At 41.0% G+C, this 27537-nt stretch overlaps 2 protein-coding genes across 6 annotated transcripts; both read right to left on the reverse strand.

Annotated features, from left to right (window-relative positions):
- Positions 1–233: 233 nt before the first annotated feature.
- On the reverse strand, positions 234–11420 carry LOC114859185 (uncharacterized). 4 transcript variants are annotated; one of them, XM_055504994.1, is made up of 10 exons: positions 11164–11420; positions 10606–10893; positions 10317–10538; positions 10141–10227; positions 9733–9939; positions 9467–9529; positions 9200–9364; positions 8774–9116; positions 8596–8653; positions 7189–8356 (listed from the first exon to the last, which is right to left on the reverse strand). In XM_055504994.1, the coding sequence occupies exons 1-10, from the start codon at positions 11237–11239 to the stop codon at positions 8180–8182; spliced, it is 1686 nt and encodes a 561-aa protein (XP_055360969.1). In that variant the 5' UTR covers positions 11240–11420; the 3' UTR covers positions 7189–8179. The 4 variants fall into 4 exon arrangements, with proteins under 4 accessions (XP_055360928.1, XP_055360956.1, XP_055360969.1 ...); XM_055504953.1 differs by lacking the exons at positions 7189–8356; positions 8596–8653 and adding exons at positions 234–2260; positions 2431–2488 and having other exon boundaries at positions 9200–9529; positions 11164–11417; XM_055504981.1 differs by lacking the exons at positions 7189–8356; positions 8596–8653 and adding exons at positions 235–2257; positions 2431–2488 and having other exon boundaries at positions 9200–9529; positions 11164–11417.
- Positions 11421–14753: 3333 nt separating this feature from the next.
- Positions 14754–27537, reverse strand: LOC114865024 (uncharacterized). 2 transcript variants are annotated; one of them, XM_055505100.1, is made up of 20 exons: positions 26755–27537; positions 26384–26660; positions 26031–26294; positions 25710–25814; positions 25299–25398; positions 24215–25202; positions 23824–24120; positions 23495–23734; positions 23209–23313; positions 22792–22897; positions 22638–22695; positions 20570–22387; positions 19044–19331; positions 18755–18976; positions 18579–18665; positions 18171–18377; positions 17642–17971; positions 17216–17558; positions 16922–16979; positions 14754–16752 (listed from the first exon to the last, which is right to left on the reverse strand). In XM_055505100.1, the coding sequence occupies exons 12-20, from the start codon at positions 20622–20624 to the stop codon at positions 16618–16620; spliced, it is 1725 nt and encodes a 574-aa protein (XP_055361075.1). In that variant the 5' UTR covers positions 20625–22387; positions 22638–22695; positions 22792–22897; positions 23209–23313; positions 23495–23734; positions 23824–24120; positions 24215–25202; positions 25299–25398; positions 25710–25814; positions 26031–26294; positions 26384–26660; positions 26755–27537; the 3' UTR covers positions 14754–16617. The 2 variants fall into 2 exon arrangements, with proteins under 2 accessions (XP_055361075.1, XP_040926448.2); XM_041070514.2 differs by having other exon boundaries at positions 14754–16749; positions 26755–27536.

Consider the following 27537-nt stretch of genomic DNA (forward strand, 5'->3'; position numbering starts at 1 on the left):
GACATCACACCTGGTGAAGACACTGGTTCTGCATCAACTGCCGGTGAGCTCAGCGATGGATCCACTGCAGTTTGCCTCCAGTTCGGCATCAGAGTAGAAGACGCCATCATCGTCCTACTCCATTGTGCCCCGACCCACCTGGAGAAGCCCGGCAGCGCTGTGAGGATTCTGTTCTTCGACTTCTCCAGTGCCTTTTATACCATACAGTTGGTGCTCTTCTGGGACAAACTGAAGTCAGCTGGTGTGGACACTTACCTGGTGGAGTGGGTACTGGACTACCTCACAAACCGTCCCCAGTTTGTGAGAGCACCAGACTGTGTCTGATATCTGGACCTGCAGTTTGGGAGCCCCCCAGGGGACTGTCCTGGCCCCCTTTCTCTTCACCCTCTACACTGCAGACTTCAGACACAATACATCAGGCTGTGTTGTCTCTACCTGTACCTGCTGAGGGGACTGCGGGCTTTTGGAGTGAGGGGCCACTCCACACACGCAGATATGGTTTGTGGAGGTTTAATGCAGGCAACAATACAGACGGGACAGGCAAAGACAGTCAGATTCCAGACTAGGTTCAGTTAACAAGGCAGAGTTCAAAAACAGTACAAACAGGGAGCAGGCAAGGCAAGGTCAAAAACACGATCTGAACTGGTACACGGCCAGACTTAATATGAATGCTGGAACGTAGACACATGGGATACGAGCTAACAATCTGGCAAAGGCTGCGGGTGAATACTGGGGTATACAGTATATGACTGATTACTGATTGGCAACGGCTGGTGACTCACATGACAGGAAAATAAAGTAAAACTAAACATGACACGACAAAACAGGAAATGCATAAAAATAAAACAGGAAGTGTCAAAACAAAAGTCCAGGTTATGACACAGTTACTTTGTCTACTGCAGTCACTTTAACTCATTGTGACGTGTACATAATGTTGATAACCTGTGCAGTTCTCACCCTGTTTTTTGCCTTTCTTATAACAATTGTGATTTTTGTTATCTTATCTGTTGCAACATTGCAATTTCCCAATCGCGGGTCAATATCATTGATATATCGCATATGCTCTTCTTTAATACTCTAATACATTTAAAGCTTGTTTTTTTATACATTTCTCAACCTTTTTAACAGTTTACAACATTTATTGATCCCAGAAGTATGGGAACGTATCTCCGCACGTGGGGGAGCAGTGGGCAGCCACGGTGTGGTGCCTGGGGAGCTAGTGTGAAGTGTCTTGACCAAGGACATACCTGGTACTAGGACTCTGGTACTAGTTCTGCTTCCCAGGCTGATGCTTACTTTACTACTACTACTGAGCTACCAGGCCAACAGAAAAGATAAAATCCACATCTCTCAAAATGTCTGAATTATCAGCAGTTACTTTACAACAGGTCTGTGTGTGGTTGGTGCCTGCATCCGTGTAGTCAAACCAACACTCCTTTCATTATAATTGGTTGCTCTTCTTACATGGAAAGGATGAGGTGGGACACAAAGTTCATCAGTCAATACAAAATGTAAAATGACATACAATAAAACGTTAGGTACAAGTAGAGAAAAGAACATTATCATTATTCGGTGTTTTCTCTAGGTCGTTACTGTATTCCTTACACTTTATTGGCTCGTGGTGCAACATGAAGCCTTATGTCTGTTCTAGTGATACAGTGATTGCAGTGAGTATTTTATCTGTGTCAAAATTGGGGAAATGATATGTAAATGTCTTCACTTGTTCTTTATACAAGCAGTGACAAATCCATAATGACTGTTCAGTGTTAACGCAATATTCCATTAGTACTGTACAAAAACGCAGCTGCCTAAGACAAATTTCAGGCCTCCTTATGTTTACGTGCATTTGCTATCAGTGACTCTCATCAATCAACATCTGATGAACCATGACAACAGACTAATGTCTTTATAGATCACTGCATGTGATCAGAGATGCTTCATAAAGTCCAACCTGTCAGATCCATGTTTAGTCTGAGCTGTTACAGGTTAAACATAATCTAAGAAACACACAATGAAAGAAGTCTGGAAAATCAGGAGGAACATGTGATTCTCTATAATATTGTCCTTCTGCTTATTAAATTCATCCTGGGAACGATTTCTTCAATATACCAGCACTGGTCTCAGTTCAGACGGCTGCATTCATGGTGGAGTAGAGATCCTCTGTGTGGTCCTTAGAGAAGACCAGTCTTCCATAGTGATGCTCCTCCTGTAGTGTTGGCTGAGCACTGATGTTGTTATACAAGGGGCCAGAATCAAGCTGCTGACAAGACAATAGTTGGTAGTTTATTGATGTTGAATGAAACCGAACTGTGTACTGCATTTGCATCTACTCCTACACTTATGAATATGTGGATATATTCTACATACATTATATTTCATCTGTTGTAATCATACATATTTTTACTCATATTTGAAATCCTGGCTCTTCACCTGCACTGTGATTTCACCTGCTCCACTTGTGGAAGGCTGCTCCAAAGTCCTCTTTGTTCTGTGTATTAATATAAAGCATATACAGTATATTCAGCATTAATGGATTTCAGAGACTAGCAGTCACCACAGCGCCTCAGGAGACACATCAGAAGTTCTGTCTTTTTGCACAGAAATCAGAATGACATGAATATTACAATGAAGGTAAAATGTATTGTTTTGAACCAAAGCACAAGTGTAGCTCACCTGATCCAGCAACAGACAGTGACAGCGATTATAACCAGGACCACAGCTGCAGCGCCTGCAGCTACTGGTACTAATACACTCCTGAGACTTTGGTTCCCCCCCCCCCACTCTTTCTCCCTCTCTGTCCTCACCTACAGGTATCATTGGACTCAAAGTTTGGTCCCTCAGTCCCTGGTCCTACCATCCTGCCTGTGCTCTGTTGTTGCTTGTTGTTGCTGTTGCTGTGCTTTTCTATCTCTCTATCCTCTCACCCCAACCGGTCGAGGCAGATGGCCGCCCACATCCAGTCTGGTTCTGCTGGAGGTTTCTTCCTCGTTAGAGAGGGAGTTTTTCCTCTCCACTGTTGCTGTCAAATTAAATGCTTGCTGTATGTTGTTGGGTTTAGTTGTGTGAGGTTTTAAACCTTACTTTGTAAAGTGCCTTGAAATAACTTTGTTGTGATTTGGCGCTATATAAATAAAATTGAATTGAATTGAATTGAACTTTACCGCAAAACTGGGGTTTGTGCAGCAAGTCTGAATTAAGTTCATTTGCTCACAGGCATTCCCTTACATTCAGGCATCAAATAGACATAAATCCCCATTAGTTCTTTAGACATTTGGCTCAAATGTGGTTATTAAAGGATTTATAACAATAGTTTATACTCACAAACTTCAGCAGAAAGTAATCTCTCATGTTCTTTTACAGCACAGGAGAAGGTATCGGGAGAAGAGCTGGGATGATGAGACTGAATAGTGTCGTTTTGTCTGTTCTTGTACCATGAGAAGGCAGGTTGAGGTTCAGACAGAGAACAGCTGGTGTTACATGTTAGACTGACATGGCCTCCATTTGGAGGAGTCCTTTGAACACGTACGTCTGTTGAAGGATGATAAAAGAATGTCACTTCATCTGTTGCCTGTTAACTTTGTGTTACATGAACTAATGATGTCTCTGATCATAGAACAGAATGTATAGAAATAAATGTATTTAATAAATAATACCTAATCAAACCTATAGTTAACTTAATGGATGAGGTCTCTATTAAAATGCTCTTTGAGTTTAAGTGAAAGCTGAACCTCTGGGATACGTGATGGAGCAGCGCTCATGAGGACAGACGCTTCCTTTAGCGTAGGTCACCGTGAAGCAGGTTGATGTGACAGAATCTGTGACACATTTATTTCATGAGCTTTAAAGGCACCAGCGATCATTTAGTAACCGGTGTTGTTAGAGTTGGATGTGTGTTATTACTCACCCACTGAGACTTCAGGGGCTCTGACATCCTTGTAATCTTTAGTACTACAGGAGTACGTGACTGCTTCATCACTGCTGACCAGCTCTTGGTACCAGGGAGATGGGTCCTCATAGACATACTTTGTGTTTTTATACCAGATGTAATTAGTCAGAGAACAGCTGGTGCTACACACCAGTGTCACTGCCTCACCCTGTGTTGAAGGAAGCACCTTTACCTGCACGTCAGCAGACATTCACAGACACATGTTTGAAGTACTGTCACAGCGTCTGTACCTGTCACTTGGAGGTTGACAGCATTTTCCCAACAAGACTGTGGGTTTGTTTTGTCACCGTAGCAGTACATCTTTGCATCACTCTCTGTCAGATTGGTGATTTTTAGCGTGAAATTAGCCGTGTTGTATTTGTCATTTTCTTCCACATTGACCTCAGTCATTTTAGTTTCAGGTCCCAACTTGTATGCAAAGTACCATCTCTGGCTCGTATTTTGACGCTGAGCTGAACAGGACAGATCCACTGATGAACCTTTCAAGGCACAGACAGTTTTCTGTTCTGCCTGAATCCCTTTAACAGAAGGTTTGGTTTTCAAGTCACTGTGTTAGCAATTAACTTGATTTTCTATCGTTTTTAAAAACTTTTATACTTTATTGTAGTTTAATGATTGTCAGTGGTATATTCTGCCCTATTTTCATACTGTAATACAATTCATTTGATAAAAGTTAAGTTGTTGGTGACTGACATTTAATTTTGGTATCATAAATGTCTTAACACATTTGCTACATACAGTAAGTATAAAAAAAAAGAAATTAAATATAAAAAATGACTACAGTATTTCAGAAGAGATTCATACCTGACATGTACAGGATCAAACCCATGTAAACAAATCTGACTTCTGCCGACAGCATGGTTGTAGTCCTCATCTTCATAGGATTTTGTAAAATGCTCTGATATAAATTCACATAAAATACAAATTGTGATGTTCAGTTTTCAGCCTGTCTCAGTCTCTTCTTGCAGTCGAAAGACTAAAGTTTAAATGAACCAGTGGTTAGACGGAGAGCAGCTAAAACCGGTTTCACTTCCTATTTTTGATACAGTGTCACTTAGTGACGTATATAACACGTAACCTTGGGCCTAAAGAAAACAACCTGCTTAGTTTAAAACTGTACTATCTGTGCTTGTATGTCTAAAACCAACTCCCCAACGCTGTGTGACCACGGGTTATATTTTCTCTGAAATATCGGTATTATTAGTAAGTGTGTTCACATCATATGTAGCAGCAAATAAGTTAAATGTGAGGGATGTTAAAAACAACCTATCTTTGAATACAGGGTAAATGAATATAATAAACAAGACTGGCTATGGATACCAACTCCGGAACGGGGCCACCATAAGTCACCTTCTCTACGTGGATGACATCAAGCTGTACGCCAAGAGTGAGCGAGACATCGACTCGCTGATCCACACCACCAGTATCTACAGCTCGGACATTGGGATGTCCTTCGGGCTCGAGAAATGTGGGAGGATGGTGACAAAGAAAGGCAAGGTAATCCACACAGAAGGGGTCTCACTCCCAGAAGAAACAATAGCAGACATTGAGGACAATTACAAGTACCTTGGAATACCACAGGCAAACGGCAACCTTGAACAGGCAACAAGGAATGCGGCAACAACCAAATACCTCCAACGAGTAAGGCAAGTCCTAAGAAGCCAGCTCAACGGCAAGAACAAATCCCGGGCAATAAACAGCTACGCCCTGCCAGTGATCAGATACCCTGCAGGAATAATAAGGTGGCCAAAGGAAGAGATACAGACCACAGATGTTAAGACACGAAAGCTCCTCACCATACATGGAGGGTTCCACCCCAAATCCAGCACCCTGAGACTGTACGCTAGCCGCAAGGAAGGAGGCCGAGGACTAGTGAGCGTGAGAGCCACTATCCGGGATGAAACATCCAAGATCCATAAGTGCATCAAGGATAAGGCCCGACAGATGACGTGCTGAGTGAATGTCTCAGGCAGTGGAGAACAGAGGATGAGATGCTGGAAGAGGGACCATCATGGGAGGACAAGCCCTTACACGGGATGTACCACCGGAACATAACTGAAGTGGCTGATCTCAACAAATCCTACCAATGGCTTGAAAGGGCTGGGCTGAAGGACAGCACAGAGGCACTCATCCTGGCCGCACAGGAGCAGGCCCTGAGCACCAGAGCCATAGAGGCGCAGATCTACCACACCAGACAAGACCCAAGGTGTAGACTGTGCAAAGAGGCCCCTGAGACGGTCCAGCACATAACTGCAGGGTGTAAGATGCTGGCAGGCAAAGCATACATGGAACGCCATAACCAAGTGGCTGGCATAGTATACAGGAACATCTGTGCGGAGTATGGACTGGAAACCCCAAGGTCAAAGTGGGAAACACCTCCCAAGGTGGTAGAGAACGAGCGAGCCAAGATCCTGTGGGACTTCCAGATCCAGACTGACAGAATGGTAATGGCGAACCAACCAGACATTGTGGTGGTGGATAAAGAGCAGAGGAAAGCCGTAGTGGTGGATGTGGCAATACCAAGCGATGGCAACATCAGGAAAAAGGAACATGAGAAACTAGAGAAATACCAAGGGCTCAGGGAAGAACTGGAGAAGGCTTGGAAGGTGAAGGCCACAGTGGTGCCTGTGGTGATCGGAGCACTAGGGGCTGTGACCCCCAAACTGGAGGAGTGGCTACGACAGATCCCTGGAAAAACATCCGAAAATCTCAGTCCAGAAAAGTGCAGTCCTAGGAACAGCAAGGATACTGCGCAGAACCCTCAAGCTCCCTGGCCTCTGGTAGAGGACCCGAGCTTGGAAAGTGGATGAGACCACCCGCGGAGGGTGAGAATAGAGTGTGTATATATAATTATTATAGCTGAGAGTATTGCAGTATATTAAAAATGAACGTAGGGTGAGATGTATTAAAGCCACCCGCGGAGGGTGAGAATAGAGTGTGTATATATATATATATATATATATATATATATATATATATATATATATATATATATATATATATATATATATATATATATATATATATATATATATATATACACCCATACACCCTACGTTCAAAAATGAACGTAGGGTGAGATGTTTTAAAGCGCTCTGTAGATTTGACTCTATTCATATAGTTTAGCTTAATTTAGCTTTTTTAGCTGCCTCTAAAGGTTTTTAGCAAATAAACTCTGCACTATCTCAGATTGGGTGTAATTAAAGTCATTTTGGTAATTTATTGCATTTGCACAAACCGTGTAGACCTTAATACTTTATTATTATAAGTTTTTATGAGCTTTTGCCTGATAATGAAGAAACTCCTTTTAACATGTGAAGTAAATGGAAGATTAAACTTGTTTAGATCAGATTTTTCCTGCAGCCAGAGCAGAAAGGACACATTTATCTCATCACATTTATGAAAGCCTAAAACAGCAACGTTCTTTGTAACAATGACTGATTTAGACTAATTCAGTTTTTTGACACTGGCAAATCTATTTCAAGAGCTACTATTGTCACTGTACTGGGTACCACGAAATTGGAGCAACCCTTATAGTGCAATGCAATAAGAGAGAAATATAACTATTTACAATGAGGTACAATGTAAAAAACAGCGTAAACATGAATAGTAACGCAGTGAATACTGTACATTAAAATCCAACAAAATATGAGCATAAGTAATGCAGCAGAACTGAAATGAGTATCACATACAGTATAGACCTTAACAATACTTGACGTAAGAATATGGCAGACCTTCAAACTGTGTGTTAGCAGCCAGCTGCTTTTACTGTAGCTTCCTTATGATGCTGGGAGAAAAACGGATTGTGAGTCTGTTGGTTCGTGAAATTATGGATCTAAAACCTCTGCCCGAAGGATGCTTTTTGCATAGATGAGGTCCAGGGTGAGAATGGTCCTTTATGTTCGCTGCTCTTTCAAGGCAGCGTGTGTTGTACGTGGTAGAGAGCAGACACTGAGTTTGCCAGCCGTGTTGGTTACCCGTTGGAGAGCTTTCCTGTCCACCACCGAACTGCTGGAGCACCAGGTGGAGATGCAGTGCGTTACCACGCGCTCAATGGAGCAGCAATACTGTAGAAGGACACCAGTAGCAGCACTTGTAGGTGGATTTTCCTTATGGTGCTTAGAAAGTTGAGTCACTGTTGTGATTTTTCTAAATGCGGCTGAGGACACGGAATATAAACCAGCTAAACACTAAACAAAAACTACAGATTCTAAAGGTGTGTCTTAGAGATATTTAGTCTTGCGTTGTATTGGATTTTAAGGAGACAACGGCGTAGGGAACGTGCTCCAGCTGGAGCTCATCGAGCTTGATGGTTGAGTAGAGCGGATCTCTGTGGTTCTCAGAGAACTGGATCATGCTGTACTCAAGGTCAGTGTGGTCAGGTGTGTCATACACTGGTTCAGGGTTTGGCTGAAGAGAAGAGATATGCAGCAAATGATTTGACTTGGATTCCAAAGCCAAGATACAGTATATTCAACATTCATCTTAACAGTTAACTGTGGAATAAACCTAAAATTATTTTCATCACAGAAGAACATATGATTTCAAAAAAGCAGTATGTAAAGTATGAATTGATGCAGATGTAATTAATTGTATCTGAGAAATATTCTGCTGGTTTCTAATGTTGTTAACTCGTTGACTTCTGTTACCTGCTGTATATTGTTTGATGTTTCAGCTCGAGGAGACTGAGCAGGAGTTCTCTTTCTTCTGCGGAGTGAAATCAGAATGACATGAATATTATATCAATCCATCCATCCATATCCATCCATGAATAATATAATGAAGGTAAAATGTATTGTTTTGAACCAAAGCACAAGTGTAGCTCACCTGATCCAGCAACAGACAGTGACAGCGATTATAACCAGGACCACAGCTGCAGCGCCTGCAGCTACTGGTACTAATACACTCCTGAGACTTTGGACAGTGAGAGACTTTTCTTTCGAGCGCTTGTCTTTGTGGGTTTGGACTCCACAGGAGTAGCTTCCTGCCTGCTGACGGCTGACTGGGTCCAGAACAAGGTGCTTGTGTGTCTCTGTCGGGGTCAGAGGTCGTCCGTTCCGGTACCAAAGGTAGTTTGTGTTGTTGGTCAGGGGACAGCTGGTATCGCAGGTCAGTGTGACTCTGTCGCCCTCCGTCACCTCCCGAGAAGGAGCAAACTTCACTCTCAGGTCTGGTTGATCAGTGAAGACAGCAGTTGGATAAAAACCCTGACAGTAGTTTATGAACCTTCTTCATGTTTCCTGTCATTCTTACCTGTGACAACCAGAGTCACTCCTGGTAGGTCCGACCTTCTCTCTGCTGGTTCGACTGTGTGGGCTCTGAATGCGTATTCTGCTGAGTCAGTCTTCTTCACCTTCTTGAGCGTCAGGATGTGGTGATTCTTATCTGTTTCACTCCACTCCACTTGTCCTGCAGCCTCTGTCAGCTTTTCAGCTTGTTCCTTTATTTTATACCAAACTTTGAAGTTTGGCTTTTGGTTCTCAGGATGTGAATATTCACTAGAAATGTTCACTGACGAACCTTCTAGAGCACAGATTCTCCTGCTGACGTAGTTCACTGTCGAGCAGTTCTTTTCTACAACACCTAAAATTTAAATAAGATTTTATGATTTGAACATTAACTTTACCGCAAAACTGGGACTTGTGCAGCAAGTCTGAATTAAGTTAATTTGCTCACAGGCATTCCCTTACATTCAGGCATCAAATGGACATAAATCCCCATTAGTTTTTTAGACATTTGGCTCAAATGTGGTTATTAAAGGATTTATAACAATAGTTTATACTCACAAACTTCAGCAGAAAGTAATCTCTCATGTTCTTTTACAGCACAGGAGAAGGTATCGGGAGAGGAGCTGGGATGTTTAGACTGAATAGTGTATTTTTGTCTGTTCTTGTACCATGAGAAGGCAGGTTGAGGTTCAGACAGAGAACAGCTGGTGTTACATGTTAGACTGACATGGCCTCCATTTGGAGGAGTCCTTTGAACACATACTTCTGTTGAAGGATGATAAAAGAATGTCACTTCATCTGTTGCCTGTTAACTTTGTGTTACATGAACTAATAATGTCTCTGGTCAATAGAACAGAATATATAAAAATAAATGTATTTAACAAATAATACCTAATCCAACCTATAGTTAACTTAATGGATGAGGTCTCTATTAAAATGCTCTTTGAGTTTAAGTGAAAGCTGAACCTCTGGGATACGTGATGGAGCAGCGCCCATGAGGACAGATGCTTCCTTTAGCGTAGGTCACCGTGAAGCAGGTTGATGTGACAGAATCTGTGACACATTTATTTCATGAGCTTTAAAGGCACCAGCGATCATTTAGTAAATGGTGTTGTTAGAGTTGGATGTGTGTTATTACTCACCCACTGAGACTTCAGGGGCTCTGACATCCTTGTAATCTTTAGTACTACAGGAGTACGTGACTGCTTCATCACTGCTGACCAGCTCTTGGTACCAGGGAGATGCGTCCTCATAGACATACTTTGTGTTTTTATACCAGGTGTAATTAGTCAGAGAACAGCTGGTGCTACACACCAGTGTCACTGCCTCACCCTGTGTTGAAGGAAGCACCTTTACCTGCACGTCTGAGACGACAGAGAATCAGCAGACATTCACAGACACATGTTTGAAGTGCTGTCACAGCGTCTGTACCTGTCACTTGGAGGTTGACAGCATTTTCCCAGCACGACTGTGGGTTTGTTTTGTCACCGTAGCAGTACATCTTTGCATCACTCTCTGTCAGATTGGTTATTTTTAGCGTGAAGTTAGCCGTGTTGTATTTGTCATTTCCTTCCACATTGACTTCAGTCAGATTACATCCAGATGTCGTCTTGTGTGCAAAGTACCATCTCTGGCTCATAGTGTGACGTTGAGCTGAACAGGACAGATCCACTGATGAACCTTTCAAGGCACAGACAGTTTTCTGTTCTGCCTGAATCCCTTTAAAAGAAGATGTTGTTTTCAAGTCACTGTGTTAGCAATTAACTTGATTTTCTATCATTTATAAAAACTTATTTTTGTAGTTTAATGGCATATTCTGCCCTACTTTCATACTGTAATACAATTCATTTGATAAAAGTTAAGTTGTTGGTGACTGACATTTAATTTTGGTATCATAAATGTCTTAACACATTTGCTACATACAGTAAGTATAAAGAAAAAGAAATTAAATATAAAATATGACTACAGTATTTCAGAAGAGATTCATACCTGACATGTACAGGATCAAACCCATGTAAATGAATCTGACTTCTGCCGACAGCATGGTTGTAGTCTTCATCTTCATGGGATTTTGTAAAATGCTCTGATATAAAGTCACATTAAATACAAATTGTGATGTTCAGTTTTCAGCCTGTCTCAGTCTCTTCTTGCAGTCGAAAGACTAAAGTTTAAATGAACCAGTGGTTAGACGGAGAGCAGCTAAAACCGGTTTCACTTCCTATTTTTGATACAGTGTCACTTAGTGACGTATATAACACCTAACCTTGGGCCTAAAGAAAACAAAGTAAAAAATAACTGAGTCGACATCACGATCTCTGAGCAACTACAGTATTTCTGCACGTTCATGCCTCATTGTGGCTCCTGGGTCTCTTAATTAAACCTCCATAGGTTTTAATCCGTGCTGTGGCTGCTTTTAACCCTTTGGACCAGTGGAACCGGACAATTTGCTGATGTTAGTTCAGCTTTAACACCTGATTCATTTTGTAACACTTGTTGCATTTTACAACCTGCTTAGTTTAAAACTGTACTATCTGTGCTTGTGTGTCTAAAACCAACTCCCTGACGCTGTGTGACCACGGATTATATATATATATATATATATATATATATATATATATATATATATATATATATATATATATATATATATATATATATATATTATATATATATATACAACAAATAATAAATTGAAGACGTTACAGAAAACTATAAACCACAGAAAACCCAACAAATTAGTAGCATAATTTTTGTTCTCAATTGCTGTAACATTTTTTGGAACTACGCCTCACATTCTCATCATCCCAGACTGCTTGTCTCCTTTTTCTCCTCCTCCTCTTCTTCTTCATCCTTTTTATTTCTGAGTGGATCCATTGTTCCATAATGCAAAGAACTCATTCTGACCCTTTTTTCTCTCTGTTGAAGAATCTGATTGTCGTGTGTTAAATTTTGACACATAACTAATTTATGTCGAGCCTGCTTTGAAGATGATCTGTTCTCACAGCTTTGTCCATCTGTTTTTGATACGTGCAGTTCACAGAAAAGACTGTTGAATGCTGTGCTTTTATATTCTACAATGTATAATTGTATGTATGTATGTATGTTGATTGACATTGAAGTATGTTTGCTTACTTCATCTGAAAAACAAAATACATTAAAAATACATTTTTTTCCACTTTTTTCATTTTGTACCATAAGAAAAAATAATATATTAACAAATAATTGAAAGTAGTAATAACATGGTAATAACATAACATGGGTAACAGCAAGCAAGTATTTTGAGCCGGGTTTGATCCAGCCATTTTCTGCCTCCCAGACTGACACTTTACTTATTGAACCACCAGATTATATGTCTATTTATTCTGCCCACCAGATATAAATGAAACATAACATGTTAACTCTCCACGCAAATTTCAAGTAATGTCAACTAATTCAGGTCAAGAGTGCATAAAACATGTGTTAAAACACTGTTAAGGCCTCATTACTTCTTACGTAGAGAAAGAGCTGAGGAGGAAGATCAGAGAGGGTAAAGCCAGCGACAGCAGCAGAGCATCAGTGGCGTGTGGTAGTGATGGGTAGATAAGGCATCATGAAGCGTTTCGACACATTGAAAAACTGTATTGATACTGTGTCAATACTGTGTCACTGAATACTGACACCTGCTGGACCTTAAAAATCCCTACAGACAACCTAGTAGACAGACTCAGCTGACAGTTATTTGATGACTTAATTTATACAATAATATACTTTAAGTCATTTTATATAGTATTATTTAATATCTTCGTTTAAATTTAAAATTCACATTTTCTTAAATACAGTCAATGAAGCGAAGCATTTTTTTGTTTTTTACGAATTTATATTTAAAAAAATACGTTTTTCTAACATTTTAAAATTGAGTCTGCTACGCTTTTTTGATACAACGTCTCCAGCTGTAGAAAAGACCCGTTCACATGACACAGATGAGGCTGGAGTGCAGAGAAATTGTAAGGACCGCTGGAAGAGCTTTGGATAGATTGTCTTTTGGTTGACCCAGTATCTCATAGGATCCTGGGACCTGGCGTCACTGCCCTCTGCACCTCCTGGATGGAATCAGCTGTGGCACTTCTGGTCTGCCTGCTGATCTAAAAAACAACAAATTGACATTTTATTACATGATTTCCAAACAACAAGAAACAAATAATGCTGACGTGGGTGCAGACAGCTGCTGTAAAGACGGTTCCGGCTGAGCATCATTTGTGCGTCCAATTACAGACGCACAGTCTGACCACAGTCTACTGACGGCCTCATTGCACTTGGAGGAACTGCGGAACCAGACTGATCTTAATCTGGGCTCTAGAAGTGTTGCTGGGGTCAGAGGTGGTTTTGTTTAAATACTGTAGGAAAGTTCTGTCGAGCAAATGCAACATTTAACCTGCAGAAAATAATGAGATAAGAGTCACAAAAATTTTCCGATAGGAGATCAAAACTGTCCCACACGACGGAAACCCTTCTTTTAGCTTGAGGCTGCTCCATAATTATAGAGGAATCTGACGATCATCCTTTTGGCAGATGCAACATGACACATGCGCTTCCTTACAAACACAGTTTTGCGCGTCAGACAGTGACTGATGCAGGAAGTGTATCGGTCACGTGACTTTCCCAACGCGATACACGCACCGACACTGTCAGTCTTAGGCAGAGATTGGACCCACATCAGAGTAGGTGGTAAAATCAAGGTTTAATCCAGTAATCTGCGGTACAAACGGTCCAGGTCATACACAGCGAATCTCAGATTACACAGACAGTGGGCGACCAACAATCTGAACCTGCTTTTTTGTACGTTTGATCAGTCGCCCTCTCCTCCCCCACTGCTGCATTCTCTCCCCCAAACACCTTTACAATGCCCCACTCCCTCATCCCTTCAAACCTCTGGCCCATCACTCCACCTCACCACCTCACAGCTCCATGAACCCCCCCAACACACACACACACACACACACACACACACACACACACACACACACACACACACACACACACACACACACACACACACACACACACACACACACACACAGCCCCCCCGCCCCTCTCTGTCCTTCACAGCAGCTCAGGTGAGACGTGACCTGAGGAGGATCAAAACAAGGAAGGCCACTGGGCCTGATGGCATCAGCTCCAGGCTCCTTAAGTCTGTGCAGATGAACTGTGGGGTTATGGAGCATGTCTTCAACCAGAGCCTCAAGCTGAGGGTGGTACCACGGCTCTGGAAGACTTCCTGTGTGGTACCAGTGTCCAAGACAAGGCACCCTGAAGACCTCAACAGCTTCAGGCCTGTGGCTCTGACATCACACCTGGTGAAGACACTGGTTCTGCATCAACTGCTGGTGAGCTCAGCGATGGATGCGCTGCAGTTTGCCTCCAGTCCGGCATCAGAGTAGAAGACGCCATCATCGTCCTGCTCCATTGTGCCCCGACCCACCTGGAGAAGCCCGGCAGCGCTGTGAGGACTCTGTTCTTCGACTTCTCCAGTGCCTTTAATACCATACAGTTGGTGCTGTTATGGGACAAACTGAAGTCAGCTGGTGTGGACACTTACCTGGTGGAGTGGGTACTGGACTACCTCACAAACCGTCCCCAGTTTGTGAGAGCACCAGACTGTGTCTGATATCTGGACCTGCAGTTTGGGAGCCCCCCAGGGGACTGTCCTGGCCCCCTTTCTCTTCACCCTCTACACTGCAGACTTCAGACACAATACATCAGGCTGTGTTGTCTCTACCTGTACCTGCTGAGGGGACTGCGGGCTTTTGGAGTGAGGGGCCACTCCACACACGCAGATATGGTTTGTGGAGGTTTAATGCAGGCAACAATACAGACGGGACAGGCAAAGACAGTCAGATTCCAGACTAGGTTCAGTTAACAAGGCAGAGTTCAAAAACAGTACAAACAGGGAGCAGGCAAGGCAAGGTCAAAAACACGATCTGAACTGGTACACGGCCAGACTTAATATGAATGCTGGAACGTAGACACATGGGATACGAGCTAACAATCTGGCAAAGGCTGCGGGTGAATACTGGGGTATACAGTATATGACTGATTACTGATTGGCAACGGCTGGTGACTCACATGACAGGAAAATAAAGTAAAACTAAACATGACACGACAAAACCGGAAATGCATAAAAATAAAACAGGAAGTGTCAAAACAAAAGTCCAGGTTATGACACAGTTACTTTGTCTACTGCAGTCACTTTAACTCATTGTGACGTGTACATAATGTTGATAACCTGTGCAGTTCTCACCCTGTTTTTGCCTTTCTCATAACAATTGTGATTTTTGTTATCTTATCTGTTGCAACATTGCAATTTCCCAATCGCGGGTCAATATCATTGATATATCGCATATGCTCTTTTTTAATACTCTAATACATTTAAAGCTTGTTTTTTTTTATACATTTCTCAACCTTCTTAACAGTTTACAACATTTATTGATCCCAGAAGCATGGGAACGTATCTCTGCACGTGGGGGAGCAGTGGGCAGCCACGGTGTGGTGCCTGGGGAGCTAGTGTGAAGTGTCTTGACCAAGGACATACCTGGTACTAGGACTCTGGTACTAGTTCTGCTTCCCAGGCTGATGCTTACTTTACTACTACTACTGAGCTACCAGGCCAACAGAAAAGATAAAATCCACATCTCTCAAAATGTCTGAATTATCAGCAGTTTCTTTACAACAGGTCTGTGTGTGGTTGGTGCCTGCATCCGTGTAGTCAAACCAACACTCCTTTCATTATAATTGGCTGCTCTTCTTACATGGAAAGCATGAGGTGGGGCACAAAGTTCATCAGTCAATACAAAATGTAAAATGAGATACAATAAAACGTTAGGTACAAGTAGAGAAAGGAACATTATCATTATTCAGTGTTTTCTCTAGGTCGTTACTGTATTCCTTACACTTTATTGGCTCGTGGTGCAACATGAAGCCTTATGTCTGTTCTAGTGATACAGTGATTGCAGTGAGTATTTTATCTGTGTCAAAATTGGGGAAATGATATGTAAATGTCTTCACTTGTTCTTTATACAAGCACTGACAAATCCATAATGACTGTTCAGTGTTATCGCAATATTCCATTAGTACTGTACAAAAACGCAGGTGCCTAAGACAAATTTCAGGCCTCCTTATGTTTACGTGCATTTGCTGTCAGTGACTCTCATCAATCAACATCTGAAGAACCATGACAACAGACTAATGTCTTTATAGATCACTGCATTTGATCAGAGATGCTTCATAAAGTCCAACCTGTCAGATCCATGTTTAGTCTGAGCTGTTACAGGTTAAACATAATCTAAGAAACACACAATGAAAGTCTGGAAAATCAGGAGGAACATGTGTTTCTCTATAATATTGTCCTTCTGCTTATTAAATCCATCCTGGGAACGATTTCTTCAATATACCAGCACTGGTCTCAGTTCAGACGGCTGCATTCATGGTGGAGTAGAGATCCTCTGTGTGGTCCTTAGAGAAGACCAGTCTTCCATAGTGATGCTCCTCCTGTAGTGTTGGCTGAGCACAGATGTTGTTATACAAGGGGCCAGAATCAAGCTGCTGACAAGACAATAGTTGGTAGTTTATTGTGTTGAATTAAACCGAACTGTGTATTGCATTTGCATCTACTCCTACACTTATGAATATGTGGATATATTCTACAAACATTATATTTCATCTGATGTAATCATACATATTTTCATTCATATTTGAAATCCTGGCTCTTCACCTGCACTGTGATTTCACCTGCTCCACTTGTGGAAGGCTGCTCCAAAGTCCTCTTTGTTCTGTGTAATAATATAAAGCATATACAGTATATTCAGCATTAATGGGTTTCAGAGACTAGCAGTCACCACAGCGCCTCAGGAGACAGATCAGAAGTTCTATCGTTTTGCACAGAAATCAGAATGACATGAATATTATATCTATCCATCCATCCATCCATCCATCCATCCATCCATCCATGAATATTATAATGAAGGTAAAATGTATTGTTTTGAACCAAAGCACAAGTGTAGCTCACCTGATCCAGCAGCAGACAGTGACAGCGATCATAACCAGGACCACAGCTGCAGCGCCTGCAGCTACTGGTACTAATACACTCCTGAGACTTTGGACAGTGAGAGGCTTTTCTTTCGAGCGCTTGTCTTTGTGGGTTTGGACTCCACAGGAGTAGCTTCCTGCCTGCTGACGGCTGACTGGGTCCAGAACAAGGTGCTTGTGTGTCTCTGTCGGGGTCAGAGGTCGTCCGTTCCGGTACCAAAGGTAGTTTGTGTTGTTGGTCAGGGGACAGCTGGTAGCGCAGGTCAGTGTGACTCTGTCGCCCTCCGTCACCTCCCGAGAAGGAGCAAACTTCACTCTCAGGTCTGGTTGATCAGTGAAGACAGCAGTTGGATAAAAACCCTGACAGTAGTTTATGAACCTTCTTCATGTTTCCTGTCATTCTTACCTGTGACAACCAGAATCACTCCTGGTACGTCCGACCTTCTCTCTGCTGGCTCGACTGTGTGGGCTCTGAATGCGTATTCTGCTGAGTCATTCTTCTTCACCTTCTTGAGCGTCAGGATGTGGTGATTCTTATCTGTTTCACTCCACTCCACTTGTCCTGCAGCCTCTGTCAGCTTTTCAGCTTGTTCCTTTATTTTATACCAAACTTTGAAGTTTGGCTTTTGGTTCTCAGGATGTGAATATTCACTAGAAATGTTCACTGACGAACCTTCTAGAGCACAGATTCTCCTGCTGACGTAGTTCACTGTCGAGCAGTTCTTTTCTACAACACCTAAAATTTAAATAAGATTTTATAATTTGAACATTAACTTTACCGCAAAACTGGGGTTTGTGCAGCAAGTCTGAATTAAGTTAATTTGCTCACAGGCATTTCCTTACATTCAGGCATCAAATAGTGAGATTAATTAGTTTTTTAGACATTTGGCTCAAATGTGGTTATTAAAGGATTTATAACAATAGTTTATACTCACAAACTTCAGCAGAAAGTAATCTCTCATGTTCTTTTACAGCACAGGAGAAGGTATCGGGAGAGGAGCTGGGATGATGAGACTGAATAGTGTATTTTTGTCTGTTTTTGTACCATGAGAAGGCAGGTTGAGATTCAGACAGAGAACAGCTGGTGTTACATGTTAGACTGACATGGCCTCCATTTGGAGGAGTCCTTTGAACACGTACTTCTGTTGAAGGATGATAAAAGAATGTCACTTCATCTGTTGCCTGTTAACTTTGTGTTACATGAACTAATGATGTCTCTTGTCAATAGAACAGAATGTATAGAAATAAATGTATTTAACAAATAATACCTAATCAAACCTATAGTTAACTTAATGGATGAGGTCTCTATTAAAATGCTCTTTGAGTTTAAGTGAAAACTGAACCTCTGGGATACGTGATGGAGCAGCGCCCATGAGGACAGACGCTTCCTTTAGCGTAGGTCACCGTGAAGCAGGTTGATGTGACAGAATCTGTGACACATTTATTTCATGAGCTTTAAAGGCACCAGCGATCATTTAGTAAATGGTGTTGTTAGAGTTGGATGTGTGTTATTACTCACCCACTGAGACTTCAGGGGCTCTGACATCCTTGTAATCTTTAGTACTACAGGAGTACGTGACTGCTTCATCACTGCTGACCAGCTCTTGGTACCAGGGAGATGGGTCCACATAGACATACTTTGTGTTTTTATACCAGGTGTAATTAGTCAGAGAACAGCTGGTGCTACACACCAGTGTCACTGCCTCACCCTGTGTTGAAGGAAGCACCTTTACCTGCACGTCTGAGACGACAGAGAATCAGCAGACATTCACAGACACATGTTTGAAGTACTGTCACAGCGTCTGTACCTGTCACTTGGAGGTTGACAGCATTTTCCAAACAAGACTGTGGGTTTGTTTTGTCACCGTAGCAGTACATCTTTGCATCACTCTCTGTCAGATTGGTTATTTTTAGCGTGAAGTTAGCCGTGTTGTATTTGTCATTTCCTTCCACATTGACCTCAGTCATTTTAGTTTCAAATCTCCTCTGGTATGCAAAGTACCATCTCTGGCTTGTAGTGTGACGTTGAGCTGAACAGGACAGATCCACTGATGAACCTTTCAAGGCACAGACAGTTTTCTGTTCTGCCTCAATCCCTTTAACAGAAGATTTGGTTTTCAGTTCATTGTGTTTGTTACAATCTGCCAGAAAATGTCAGTGTCAAAAAATGTTGAGGACCTAAAAGGGGACAGACTGGCAAATGTATTTAATACAAAGCGTGTAACACAACCAAATATATTCCCCTACACAAAACGACATAAAAACAGGACTGGGAGGAAAGCACTATCAACAGGAAAGCCCTAAAAACAGAAGAAACAGTCAGAAAAGTCAGGTTACGGAACATGACAGTGAACATTTAAGCAAATAGGCACAGAATAAATAAATAAGGATGTACCTTAGGCTGACACATTGTGTTAAGGTATGTGCACACACTCATCCAAAATATACATATATCATAAACATCACAACTACCATAATGACACATTATCGGTATTGGTAGTGATAAGTACCAATAATACTTACATCTAAGTTTATGCAAACATTAAACCTGTTTATGAGCTCAGGTGTTGAGTGTCCCACTTCAAGGTTAGTAAAGCTGTAGCCTAACATTGTTCACCCAAAGGGTGAGGCAGACGTTGGTGCATGAACAATGCCACTTGTGGAAGCCAGGGTGATGTGAGGGGCTCGGCCACTACGCCCATCCAGCAAGCAGAGGAAGGAATCCCAGCAGCCAGGGAGCCCACACACCTTCAGTTCCAGCAGGGCAGGTGTTGCGAACCAAGCCGCCCACACAGAGCCCCCCACAGAGCTGCAGCAGCCACACCCAAGGTCAGAGTGGGCCACCGGGGGTCAACGCTGTCTGCCCCATGAGAACCAGGGGCAAACACTCCCCCAGTGGGAGGGTCGGGCTGAGAGAGTGGAGCCCGAGGACCCACGGTCCGTAGGGAGCCCGCCAGGAGATGCCCGACCCCATCGGCCCGACCTCATCCCCTGGCACCACACCGGCCTGCAGCACAAGGCCAGCAATTGGTGGGGGTCAGCAGAACAGAGACCGTCCAGAGACCATTCTGGCGTGCCGCCCGTGTGGCCCCGGGCAGGGACCGTAGCACCTCCAGGGCCCCAGACCCTGAATATGTGTGTATGTACCTAGGTATGAGGAACTTACTGTATGAGATTACTTTCATACTGTAATACAAATATTTTTATTAAAGTTATGCTCTTGGTAATTAATTTTGTTTTATACATGTCTCAACACATTTGCTCCATACAGTAAGTATAAAGAAAAAGAAATGAAATATAAAAATGACTACAGTATTTCAGAAGAGATTCATACCTGACATGTAAAGGATCAAACCCATGTAAACGAATTTGACGTCTGCCGACAGCATGGTTGTGATCTTTATCCTCTAATCAGCAAGTTGATTATAGGATTTTGTAAAAAAAAATTTAAAAATTAAAATTATTAAATCACATAATAGATAATGGTGATGTTTAGTTTTCAGCCTGTCTCAGTCTCTTCTTCAAAAGGCTGAAATTTAAATGAACCAGTGGTTAGATGGAGAGCAGCTAAAACCGGTTTCACTTCCTGTTTTTGATACAGTGTCACTTAGTGACGTATATAACACATAACCTTGGGCCTAAAGAAAACAAGGCAAGTAAAAAATGTTGAAATGAGTTGAAATCACAATCTATGAGCAACTACAGTATCGTTTCTCTGAAATGTCAGTGTTAATAGACAGTAAGTGCGTTCACGTCATATATAGCAGCAAATAAGTGAAACGTGATGGATCTTAAAAACAACTTTTCGACTCTCTTCGTTGGTGTCTGAATACAGGGTAAATGCATAGTACAGAATGTATGAACCAAATGAAACTAACAATAATATTTTTGCAGTTTACAGCTGATTTAGTCAATAAAAAATGGCATAAACATTAAAATGTTGGATAGAAATAGAGAAAAGAACATATCTATATTTGTGTTTTCTAGGCTGTTACTGTTTCTTACATTCTACTTACTCGTGGTGCAACATGCAACCTCTCTGTTCCAGTGATACAGCTGTGAAGCAACTAGAGAAACATGAAATCTGACTGGGTTTGTTCTGAGAGGGAAGTTGCTGGTTTTACAATGAAATACTGTGTCACATTAAAGCACTTTATTTCTATTTTTTGTAATAACAAACTAAAAGTTGCTGAAAAATCGAGGTTGCACTTTAGACATACTCAAAAAGTTGTAATTCACAAAATGTTTTTATGTTCAACCATAATTATTCATAACACTTCAATGGTACAGTATTAAGCATTAAGAAAATAAAAAGCCATTATACAGGGGAGCAGGTGCATCTACAGTATGAACCCACATACTTTTAATCATAGCGATTAACACGCACTGTGCAAATAAAAGTAAATGAGGCTTATTCACAAAATAAAGAGAGAGAGACTACATCAATGTGTACAACAGATAAATAAACTGAACATCCACCATCTGAATCCAAACGCCATTGCTTGTCCTCGTAGCTCCATAAACTGTACAGTACATGCAGCTCAACTAAATGCTCACTGGAGATGTGCACTGTTACACGACACCATGCGCTGTGTGCTCTTTAGCAACAACTGTCCTGGAGATGACGCTGTTGATATGGCACCATCTGAGGCACCTTTTTTCTTGTGGTGTGTGTCAAAAAATGTGCGTCAAACACCAGAAACGTGTCCTCAGCTGATCTGTGGTTCTCGGTTCATCCCACTCTGGCTGCTAAAACGCTCTCCTGCCTGCTACTTATGTTTAGATCTAATTACTTTGATCAGATCAGCCAGTCAGTGTTAGCTAACAGCTTTTATGCCCTGTAGTAAAAGTAAAGTAAAAACTGTAAACTAACTTTGTAAACTTTACACATGCATTATTTGTTGGCAAAGCCACCACCAGTGTCTCACACCAGTGGACGTTGAAGTGATCCAGTTCTGCTTTAACAGCAACAATGACTGGTTTGTAGCTAAGCTGACTGTGAATCAGTCATTTAGACATCGGGTCTGAAGCAGACAACAGCGTAAGCGCCATGCTCACACTCTTTGGGTTGGAAGTTGATGGTGCTGTAAGTAACGTCATCGTGCTGTGGTGGTTGAACTGGGATGTTTTCATAAACATGAAAGCTGTTTAACTAATGAGGAAAAACATAAACATAATTAACTGACACTGAGGGATAATTGCTTTCATTTCACACAAATAGTGTATAATAACCTCATAACATGTTAGCTTTGGAAGGAACAACTGTCCATGTCAGGGATTAGTGACCAGTGTATGTGCAGTATTTATGACCAGCAGCAGGTTGCTCATGTGGTTGTGCAATGTAATTTGAAACAATGGAATTAATGCTGTGTAATTAGGACAGTAGCAGAAATGGCACCGACCTGTGGTGTGATGTCACTTCCTCCAGTTGTGGACGGTCGATCCAAGGTCCTCTTCATTCTAATCAGTAAAATGGTGCATGCGCAGTATATTCAGCAATGATAGGTTTCAGAGGCTGAAAGGCACTGATCTGACTCAGAGCACATTGTTTCTGACCTGATCCAGATGTAGACGATGGCAGGTATGACGACTAGCAGAGCAGCTCTAGCTCCAGCAGCAGCTGCTGTTGCTATCGAGTCTGTGTTTGATTTGTATTCTAGCACTGTAAAATGTTAGGATATGATTGTAGGTTTTTTATCAGGTCTGGAGAAAGATTAAAATGTTAAAGAAAACACATGTTGTCAACCAACTAGTCCTCTAAACATGTACTGTAGTACAGACAAAATATTGTCAAGAAAACATAAATGTGAATGCAACTTTGCCATTTTTATATAAATTGGTCATGAAATGAAGTTGCTTTGTGCTATTTAACCTTTACAGATTTCTTGAGAAGGTCACTGAACCACCAATCGTTGTACAAGGTGTTCCAGGTGCAAACAGCTGCATGTTTGTGATGGTTTGTGAGATTATTACCTAGTGAATATGTGAAGGAACAGGACTCGTCCTCTGACTTGTTCTGAGATGAACATATTTCCCCTTTAGCATAGGTCACTTTCAAGACTTTTGGGTTGAAAAGCTCTGGTCAAAATGAACATGTCAGTCTTTTATTAATGAAGACTTCAACAGTAGAGGGAAAATTCAATTTTTAAGAAATCACGCACTTAAATATAAAACAAAAAATAAAGTTTAAATAATCAACACTTAAAAAAAATATTTTACAGTTGCATGATTAGGAGTTACAGTAAATGTTGTCACTTACCCAATGACACTTCAGGGCTTTTAAATTTGTAGTATTCTCTGACAGCACAGGAGTAAGTGACTGTTTTCTTCCTGCTAACATTTGCATAAAAGAAAGACTTATTCTCATTGAAAGTTCTTCTGTTGCTGGACCAGAAGTAGGCTGAAGGACTTTTAGTCAGATTACAGCTTGTTTTACACATCAGTTTAGCATCATGTTCCCTCTCTTCTGTCATGACAGGACTCACAGTGACCTGCAAATCTGACAAACAGCATGGAATTCAATGTGCAAATTCCCCAAATAAAGGTTTTGTGAAAATGAAACATAATAATTCTTCAACACTGTTTTACCTGAGACACTGAGTTGAATTGAGCGATTCCTGCAGAGACCTGGGTCTTCAGTTGTATTTCCACAGCAGTAAACTTTTGCGTCACTCTTTGTCAGATTGTGGATTATTAGCACAGGTTGAATCTCATCAGACGTGTGACTCACACGCCTTTCATCTGCAGAAAGCTCTTTGTAAACCAACTCTGAGCCATTTCTGTGTTCAGTGAACCATTTGTTGCTTGAAGTCAGATTTTTAGTTGAACAGATCAGATTCACAGATGAACCACGTAACGCACAAATGTGTGTTTGTCCATGAATCCCTAGAAACAAAGGAGTATTTATTTATATAAATCCTGCATGTAAATTTATTTCCGCATTTTAAAACTTCATTTCCTCAACAAATATAATCTGTACCTGAGATGCAGAGAATGAACGCTATGAGTCCACATCCAGCTTCTGTAAGTGACATCGCTGCTTCAGTCCGTCAGCCTCTGATCAGAAAGTTAACCATCTGTGTCTTCTTGTACTGCTCTTATCAAAACCCTGAAATGAAACTCACCAACTGCACGAAGCCTAAAGACTGCACAGGATGAATGAGCCTGAGTGACGTCAGCAGCTTAGATCACATCACCTTTAATTACACATTTACTTTCTTTAAACTGTGAGTAAACGTAAACGTGAAGGCATTTTGTGAATCTTTATTTTTTATGTATTTTAGATAATACTATTTATAATACTATTTATTTCATTTAGAAATATTTGCTAGGTTTGCAATATCTTTATCATGTGTTTTTTTCCATCATTATCTGTGTGTGTGTCAGAGCTCCAGGAAGTGAATCAGTCAGACTTAATCTGTATTTTATGGCTAAAAACACAAGGTCCTGATATTCTGCATGTCGCAGCATCAGATCTAACAAACATGAATCAGATTATTTCGAGTAAAGTTGTATTTGTAATAAAAAATTAAAATGTGATATTATAAATTATTTTATTGAGCACATGCACAGATGCTGTTCTTTATAGAAGCAGTGACAAATCCTTGATGACTGTTCAGTGTTAACAAAACATTCCACGAGAATAAAACGCAGGCGCCTGAGACAAACTTTGAGGCCTCTTCATTTTATGCATATGTTGTGTTTTTAGCACTGACTCTCATCAACATCTGATGAACCATGAAGATGAAGAGTAAAACAACAGTTGAAAGTTTAATGTGTTGAATGAAACCAAACTGTGTATTGTATTTACATCTAATTCTACACTTATAAATATGTGGATATATTCTACACACATATTTTCATTTGCAATGACCCACCATCCCCTTCAGTTTAAATTTTGCCTCTTCAGCTGCACTGTGATGTCACCTTCTCCACTTGTGGACGGTCGATCCAAGGTCCTCTTCATTCTAATCAGTAAAATGGTGCATGCGCAGTATATTCAGCAATGATAGGTTTCAGAGGCTGAAAGGCACTGATCTGACTCAGAGCACCTTGTTTCTGACCTGATCCAGATGTAGACGATGGCAGGTATGACGACTAGCAGAGCAGCACTGGCTCCAGCAGCAGCTGCTGTCATGTCTGACTTCAGTTTGTATTCTGGCACTGTAAAATGTTAAGATATGATAGTAGGTTTTCAATCAGGTCTGGAGAAAGATTAAAATGTTAAAGAAAACACATGTTGTCAACCAACTAGTCCTCTAAACATGTACTGTAGTACAGACAAAATATTGTCAAGAAAACATAAATGTGAATGCAACTTTGCCATTTTTATATAAATTGGTCATGAAATGAAGTTGCTTTGTGCTATTTAACCTTTACAGATTTCTTGAGAAGGTCACTGAACCACCAATCGTTGTACAAGGTGTTCCAGGTGCAAACAGCTGCATGTTTGTGATGGTTTGTGAGATTATTACCTAGTGAATATGTGAAGGAACAGGACTCGTCCTCTGACTTGTTCTGAGATGAACATATTTCCCCTTTAGCATAGGTCACTTTCAAGACTTTTGTGTTGAAAAGCTCTGGTCAAAATGAACATGTCAGTCTTTTATTAATGAAGACTTCAACAGTAGAGTGAGATTTAAAAAAAAAATTATTTACTAAAATATAAAACAAAATAAAAATCGGCAACTGGCCACATTCACATGGATGTGGAAGTTCAAGTAATCAAGATATTAAAAAATTATTCATATTTTACATTTGCATAATTAGGAGTTAGATTAAATGTTGTCACTTACTCAATGATACTTCAGGGCTTTTGAATTGGTGGGATTCTCTGACAGCACAGGAGTAAGTGTCTGTTATCTTCCTGCTAACATTTGCATAAAAGACAGACTTTTGCGTAACAACAAGTCTTAGTCTGAACTCATTGAGAGTACTTCTGTTTCTGAACCAGAAAAAGGCTGAAGGACTTTTAGTCAGATTACAGCTTGTTTTACACATCAGTTTAGCATCATGTTCCCTCTCTTCTGTCATGACAGGACTCACAGTGACCTGCAAATCTGACAAACAGCATGGAATTCAATGTGCAAATTCCCCATATGAAAATTTTGTGAAAATGAAACATAATAATTCTTCAACCCTGTTTTACCTGAGACACTGAGTTGAATTGAGCGATTCAGTTGTATTTCCACAGCAGTAAACTTTTGCGTCACTCTTTGTCAGATTGTGGATTATTAGCACAGGTTGATTCTCATCAGACGTGTGACTCACACGCCTTTCATCTGCAGAAAGCTCTTTGTAAACCAACTCTGAGCCATTTCTGTGTTCAGTGAACCATTTGTTGCTTGAAGTCAGATTTTTAGTTGAACAGCTCAGATTCACAGATGAACCACGTAACGCACAAATGTGTGTTTGTCCATGAATCCCTAGAAACAAAGGAGTATTTATTTATATAAATCCTGCATGTAAATTTATTTCCGCATTTTAAAACTTCATTTCCTCAACAAATATAATCTGTACCTGAGATGCAGAGAATGAACGCTATGAGTCCACATCCAGCTTCTGTAAGTGACATCGCTGCTTCAGTCCGTCAGCGTCTGATCAGAAAGTTAACCATCTGTGTCTTCTTGTACTGCTCTTATCAAAACCCTGAAATGAAACTCACCAACTGCACGAAGCCTAAAGACTGCACAGGATGAATGAGCCTGAGTGACGTCAGCAGCTTAGATCACATCACCTTTAATTACACATTTACTTTGTTTGAACTGTGAGTGAACGTAAACGTGAAGGCATTTTGTGAATCTTTTATGTATTATAGATAACACTATTTATTTCATTTAGAAATATTTGCTAGGTTTACAATATCTTTATTATGTGTTTTTTTCCATCATTATCTGTTTCTGTGTCAGAGCTGCAGGAAGTGAATCAGTCAGACTTAATCTGTATCTTATGGCTTAAAACACAAGGTCCTGATATTCTGCATGTCGCAGCATCAGATCTAACAAACATGAATCAGATTAATTCGAGTAAAGTTGTATTTGTAATAAAAAAAATAAAAATGTGATATTTAAATGATTTTATTGAGCACATGCACCAATGCTGTTCTTTATAGAAGCAGTGACAAATCGTTGATGACTGTTCAGTGTTAACAAAACATTCCACGAGAATAAAACGCAGGCGCCTGAGACAAACTTTGAGGATGGCTGCATTCATGGTGGAGTAGAGATCCTCTGTGTGGTTTTTAGAGAAGACCAGTCTTCCATAGTGATGCTCCTCCTGAAGTGTTGGCTGAGCACTGATGTT

This window comes from Betta splendens, chromosome 1 (assembly GCF_900634795.4).
Source record: "Betta splendens chromosome 1, fBetSpl5.4, whole genome shotgun sequence".
Taxonomy (NCBI): domain Eukaryota; kingdom Metazoa; phylum Chordata; class Actinopteri; order Anabantiformes; family Osphronemidae; genus Betta; species Betta splendens.

Excerpts from the sequence above, each read along its gene's own strand:
- LOC114865024 (XM_055505100.1), bottom strand. The coding sequence starts at position 20,624 with ATGCTGTCGGCAGACGTCAAATTCGTTTACATGGGTTTGATCCTTTAC. Across the intron at positions 19,332-20,569 it reads TTTGATCCTTTACATGTCAG|GGATTGAGGCAGAACAGAAA; the intron begins GTATGAATCTCT and ends CTTCTGTTAAAG. Across the intron at positions 17,972-18,170 it reads ATTACTTTCTGCTGAAGTTT|GTGTTGTAGAAAAGAACTGC; the intron begins GTGAGTATAAAC and ends TTTAAATTTTAG.
- LOC114859185 (XM_055504937.1), bottom strand. The coding sequence starts at position 11,239 with ATGAAGATGAAGACTACAACCATGCTGTCGGCAGAAGTCAGATTCATT. Across the intron at positions 9,530-9,732 it reads ATTACTTTCTGCTGAAGTTT|GTGTTGTAGAAAAGAACTGC; the intron begins GTGAGTATAAAC and ends TTTAAATTTTAG. Across the intron at positions 8,357-8,595 it reads CATCAAACAATATACAGCAG|CCAAACCCTGAACCAGTGTA; the intron begins GTAACAGAAGTC and ends TCTTCTCTTCAG.